Below are 6668 nucleotides of genomic sequence, written 5' to 3'. Positions count from 1 at the left end.
CATTCAAAGTCTTGAGCCAGGAACTTCTTCCAGGGTCCCCCATGTGGGGATAGGATCCCAAGGCTTGAAGCCATCCTCACGTGCTTTCCCAGACCACAAACAGGATTCTGGAAGGGATTTGGAGCAGTCAGGACATGAACCGGTGTCCATATGGGATCCCAGCATGTCCAAGGTGAGGACTTTAGCCATAGGATGCCATACTATGCCCTAGTGCAGCTTTTGGGGAATAAAACAGTAGGTGGTGATCTCTCCTTTCTATCTCTCTCTATCTCTGTGCTTGAGTCTCTTATAACTCTTCCTTTTATTTGATAAGTAAGTCTTTGTTTTTGCTAAATGGAAATCACATTTGAATTGAACTTTGGCAGCACTTACAATACATTTGACTCCTTAGAGTTGAATCACAAATATTCCCAAGGGGACTCCTTTGCTTATTTCAACACAACAGTGCTACTTACCTCTCACTGTTGTGAGCTCTTCCTTTTTCTTCCCTTCTTTTTCTTCTCGTTGCTTCCCTTGATACCCAGCTTCTGGCCATACTCATCCCCATACCATATTAACAGCTCACAGCCTGGTTTGATGACCTGGCAGGTGCGGTAAAATATCTGCCTGTGGTACTGGAAGGCCACCAAATTCTGCTCCTCATCATTGCGGGCACAGTTCACATATCTGGGGTGGAGATAAATGCTGAGTTTGAATGCTCTGTCACGTTCAAATCTCGTGTGTTTTGTAATAGCCTCCACCCTGCTTGAATCCCAATTCTGCAAGAGCTCTCCCAGAAAACATACACCTCTCTCATGAGATCAGTGAACTCCCAGGTACAAGTTGTAGATACAGTGTTCATTGTGATAAGTATGCTTTCTTCCTTCCTTCCTCACTAGTCATCCTCAAAACTCAAGCCCACCTTACTCCCACCTTGACTGCCATGAAGCACACAGAGTTTCGCTAAACTCCAAATTTCATTCAGTTTTCTGCTACAGAATTGGATGAGTGGACACACTCCTTACATCTAGCTTTCCACACATGCTCCACACCTCAGCTTTCCCAAAGGCAATCCTTTGGAGTCCTTTCTCTTGGATCTTTCTCCTGGATCTTGGGAGTCCAAGATCCAGATCCAGAAATGTAGATGAGTCTTCATTGTTTCTTATCCTCTCACAGAACTGCTCACAGAAACCTTTGTCCAGATACAGCTTCCTTCTCTCATCCACATCCCAGGTTTGGTTTTGTTTTGCTTAATTGATAAAGTTTAGTGTTTTATTTTTATTTGAGAGGCAGAGAAGCAAAGAGGACAAGGGGAAAAAGACAGAGATGCCAGGAGAACGGGTGGAATGGGGACACAGAAAGGACACAGTGGCAGGCAGGAGCTTCAACCAGGTCTTCCACGTGGGCACAGAGGTCAAAGATTGAGGACATTCTCCAAAACTTCCCTGGATGCATGGGGAAGCCACTGGTTTGGCAGTAGAGCAACCAGTACTTGGGATGCAGGCTTCACAGTCACTGCCTTAGCCCACTGCTTGTCAATGCCTGTCCCCAGAACCCAGCTGTTTACTCTTTTTTTTTTTTTTTTTATCTTTCACTGTCTCATCGATTGAAGGTCTTATGTCTGAAGTTGTTCTGACAGTGTATAATTGTCAAAAGACTAAGAAACATTACTGCCAGGCACCAATTTCATGGAATCTCCATGTATTTAGGAAATTTTTGACACTGGAAGGGCTTAATCAATGCTAATTAGAGAAAGAGTGAGTCTAATGACCCCAGTTGATCTAGATTCCTCAAGGCCCATCTTTGTGTTCTGTTTATTAAGCATAGTGATTTATGTTATGGTAAGAAAGCAAGAATTAACAGCATCAAAGATGAAAAAGGCAACATAACAACAGAAACCGCAGCCATTAAGGACATAATTAGAAATTACTACAAAGCGCTGTACTCCAACAAATCAGAAGACCAACAAGAAATGGAAAAGTTCTTAGGCTCACACCACCTGCCAAAACTTAGTCCAGAGGCAGCAAACGAACTGAACAAACCCATAACTGAAGCAGAGATTGAATCAGTGATTAAAGATCTCCCATCAAAGAAAAGCCAGGCCCTGACGAAAACGCTACAGAATTCTACAAAACATTCCGAACACAACTAACCCCAATCCTCTACAAACTCTTCAAAACAATAGAAAAGGAAGCAACCCTGACAAACTCGTTCTATGAAGTCAACATTACCTTAATCCGAAAACCAGACAGAAAACCAACAGAGAAAGAAAACTACAGACCTATCTCTTTGATGAATATTGATGCTAAGATTCTCAACAAAACCCTAGAAAATAGAATTCAAAAACACATCGGACAGATCATTCATTCAGATTAGGTAGGATTCATCCCTGGAATGCAGGAATGGTTCAACATCCGGAAATCCATATATGTGATACACCACATCCAAAAGCTGAAAAACAAAAATCACATGATCGTATCAATAGACGCAGAAAAAGCTCTCGACATAATCCAACACCACTTCCTGCTAAAAACCCTAACCAAGGTAGGCATTGATGGAATAAACCACAACATAATCAAAGCGATATATGAAAAACCCAACGCCAGCATCATACTGAATGGAGAAACACTGGAACCCTTCCCATTGAGATCTGGAACAAGACAGGGATGTCCACTTCCTCCAATACTATTCAACATAGTCCTAGAGGTACTCGCTGAGGCCATAAGACAAGAAAAAGCAATCAGAGGAATCCAAATGGGACACAAATCAAGCTCTCACTGTACACTCTCACCATACACTAAGATCAAATCTAAATGGATAACAGATCTAAACCTACATCAAGAAACCTTCAAACCTTTGGAAGAAAAGGTTGGAAATACTCTGCAAGATCTGGGGGTAGGTCCATACTTCCTAAAAAGGACACCAAAGGCAATAGCAATCAAGACCAGAATAAACAAATGGGATTTCATCAAACTAAGAAGCTTCTGTACAGCCAGGGAAATAATCAACAAAGTAACAAAGTAACCCACAGAATGGGAGAAGATATTCACGCACTACATAGGTGATAGAATATACAAAGAGCTACAAAACAACCAAAATGTCAAAACAAACAAGCTACTCAAGAAATGGGCATGGGAAATGGGCAGACACTTCACAAAAGAACAAACCCAAATGGCAAATAAACATACGAAAAAATGCTCAAGTTCCCTGGCTTTTAATTGATTGGGATGATACTCTGCTGGCTCTGCCTGCCGTCCAGAGAGGGTATGCCTAAGAAGCCGTTGAACTTGGCTGGACAATAAGATGCGGGTTTCTATGTTTGGTATATGCTTGCAATGGAGGAATCTCAACTGAACTTGAACTGTGGTTATGCAAAATGTGGAGGAATCCACTATGGTGGGAGGGTTTGGGGAGGAGTGGGGAGAATCCAAGTACCTATGAAATTGTGTCACATAATGCAATGTAATTAATGAATAAAAAAAAAAGAAATAGTATTTATATAGAATATGCTTTTAGAAACAGGTCATGACATTCACATTTCATTAGAATAAACATGAAAGAGGACATATGATGCAAAAGTCACGGAGGAAAGTAAAGGAGAAAGGAAAGAGATCTTGTCTTGGAGAGAAATATCCTGTATAGTTGTAACATGCCATGGCTCTTACCTCATCCAGTTGGACAAAGAAGTATCCTTTCCATCCACGTACTCATAGCTGTTCCTGCCCTTGGCTATCTGAGTTTCAAAAAAATAGGTTAATACGTTTCTGAAATGGGTGTAGTTCAGCAGAATTATTAACAACTCTATCCTCATGTTCTGTGACATTACATGACTCCGACACATGTTGAGACTTTACATAGTGTTGGTACACATTTATTCTGGTTTATTTCCCTACAGTAGAAGCCCATAGAGGAGATTGCCACTGCTTTATTTTTAACAGCTCAGTGATTTTCTCTAGGCTAATATTTATTTATTTTTTGGAATTATTTATTTTTATTACAAAGTCAGATGTACAGAAGAGGAGACAGAGAGAGAGATTGGAAGGTCTACCATCTGATGAGCCACTCCCCCAACTAACCACAGCAGCCGGTACTGTGCCGATCCGAAGCTGGGAACCAGGAAACTCTTTGGGGTCTCCCATGCAGATGCAGGGTGCCAAGGCGTGGGCTGTCCTCAACTGCTATCCTAGGCCACAAACAGGGAGCTGGATGGCAAGTGGAACTGCTGGTATTAGAAAGAGTGCCCAGTTTTGATCCCAGCAGGTTCAAAGTGAGGACTTTAGCCACAAGGCCACGACGCCGAGCCCTATGCTAATCTTTACAGCCTGGCTGATCATGTTGGCTCAACTCATGCCATAATGTGTAGAAGGACACATGAACCAGTCTCATGCTAGGCAGGAGAAAAGCCATCAGACTGGAAAGGGATGTGCTTCTTACCTGCCAGCTGTACCCACTGTCAGCTTCCTCTTCCACTTCTGTGATCTTGCCCTCAAAAGGACCAAAGTGCAGCCCCAAAGGCAGATCAGATGCTTCATTAAATACTCCAAGCCCAGCTTCCGGAATGCTCGATGGGCCAACTCGAAGTCCAGTGGGCACACTGAGGAGAGCACGACTAGGATGTCCCTTTTCCACTGGATTGTCCTTTAGAAACACGGGGGGTCCATGAGCAGCACAGCTCTTCAGGAAGCAGATCTGACACTTCTCACAATCTGGAGATGAGAGTGGAAGGGATGAGGAACATATACCAAACGTTGCTGGCTATAGAGAGTATCAGAAGCAGTCAAGTGTTCACATCACTCAGTCTCAGTCTTGCACCCCAAGTTACCAGAAGACAGAATGATGTAAGACCAAATTACAAGTGGAATTTCAATTCAGACTATGGGATTTTTCTTTGTGGATGTGCCAAAGGGTCACTTACACAGGTAGTCATCATCCTCAGTCTCACTGAACTCTTTGTATGTCTGACTCTTTCTTCCTTTCAAGTTGTACATCTGAAATTCTTCATTCTCATCCTTTCTTCTGAGTTCTGAGATGGAGAGACTAAGTCAGTGAAGTTATCAGTTCTTTTGGGTTTAATGTTTCAAATAAAATAAAGGGCTTTCAAGACAAGGAAAAACTGCATGGACATTTGTTTTTCATTACAATCTCTGGTTTTAATTCATTTCCCCTGAAGTTTGAATATCTGTTTATTTAAACAGCAAAGAAAGACACATCTAGAGATTGACACAGCAGTTGAGAGAATCAGAGTATACAGAAGGCAGAGAGAGGTGGGTGGGTTCACTTTTTGAGTAACCTGGATAGCACCCAAATCAGTCTCAGATCAGAAAGCTTTATTCAGTTTTCCCAGGGGGTTGTAAGACCTCAATCACTTATCTCCTCACCAAGTGTTACTAATTTGTATATCAACAATTTGCTAGAGTCAGAGATAGGGTCAGTTCTGGAACCCAGGCACTCTGCCATGGGAAACAGGCATATTAACTAGTATCTTCACTCCTAGGACAACTGATTTCCTCTCCATGAAGTGTCTGCATATAGGCTAAGTAACCTGATCCCACTATTTTTTTTTTTTTTTTAGATATTCCCTAAAGAGCTTAAAATGTAATCATGTTTCTAGAGGCTCTATTTATTTTGTGTTGAGTGTGACCCAAGCATGCAATTGCATCCCTCACAGCTTGACCATCCTCATCAAGCTTCACCTTCCTTGATCTTCCTAGTGGGCCTAGAGAGACAGCTCCTGAAATTATTTTCTTACCAAGTTTTTGTGTAGAGTGCTGTCCTGAGCTGTTTGATTCCTTAGGATGGAACACTGCTTTCCGGCCCTTCTTTGAGCCAGTTGTGTTTAGTAAATTTGCAGTTCCTGATGATTCCTTCGTACTGATTTCATTATGTAAAGGCCCGCTGGACTTTCCCTTTAATGAGAAAGTAACATTTTTTTAAACTCATTGTTCAGTGCATTTGTCCTTTGGGATTGCAAAGTGTTTTCAGGTACATGGCATTCTTTAAAGTATCAGCAAACATGGGAACATATGAGGTGATTGAATACTGAAGGGAAAAGCAGTGTCTATGTTTCTAGTGTATTTGGGGATAGATCACATCATTTGAGGCTGTTTCTCTCTAGATGGTTTTCAATTTCCTCTGCACAAATGAAAGTGGAAAAGGGGAGAACATTTAGAAAGATAATCTGGAGGACAATATTTGTGAAAGCAGGTTGGTAGGGCTTCTTTAGGAAAGTATGTCTTATCAACCTGTGGACCGTGAAGGGAAAATATAGGAAAGCACAGACAGGATGAAATACAACTGGAGAATTTGCTGGCATACATGAGGTTAGAAAAAAAATTAAGATGGTGATAAAAGCTGAAAAGGACAATATCCTGAGCTTAATTGATTTGGGGATTGGATAAGCTGGTGCCTATGTCAATTGGCTTGAACCCAGATGTACTGTTAGATACTTCTCCACAGCTACTCTTGTTGACCTGTAAATTGGCATACATATAGCTAAAGTTCATTTTGAGATATTACATACTCATTAATTTGATTTAGTAATATCTATAGTGCTACGACCAGTTTACCATGTTTTTATAGCTGAAACCCAAGTCATACATACATATATCATATATATGATACATATAGCAGATATGTATAAGATATATATATCTTTAGAATTCCTTGGACTTGCTTTTCTGTTTTATCAG

The 6668-nt window shown here is 41.3% G+C and overlaps 1 protein-coding gene across 1 annotated transcript; it reads right to left on the bottom strand.

The window, feature by feature from the left end:
- Positions 1–518: 518 nt before the first annotated feature.
- Positions 519–5858, bottom strand: LOC131478796 (histone-lysine N-methyltransferase PRDM7-like; the record flags this gene model as incomplete). The annotated part of the gene is made up of 5 exons (XM_058659377.1): positions 519–666; positions 3645–3712; positions 4414–4685; positions 4895–5002; positions 5729–5858. Coding segments are annotated over 5 exons (726 nt in total), but the record flags the coding sequence as incomplete, so codon positions are not given.
- Positions 5859–6668: the final 810 nt, after the last annotated feature.

This window comes from Ochotona princeps, chromosome Y (genome assembly GCF_030435755.1).
Source record: "Ochotona princeps isolate mOchPri1 chromosome Y, mOchPri1.hap1, whole genome shotgun sequence".
Lineage (NCBI taxonomy): Eukaryota > Metazoa > Chordata > Mammalia > Lagomorpha > Ochotonidae > Ochotona > Ochotona princeps.
The sequence above is the reverse complement of the archived record's forward strand: the minus strand, read 5'-3'. Positions and strand labels throughout refer to the sequence as shown.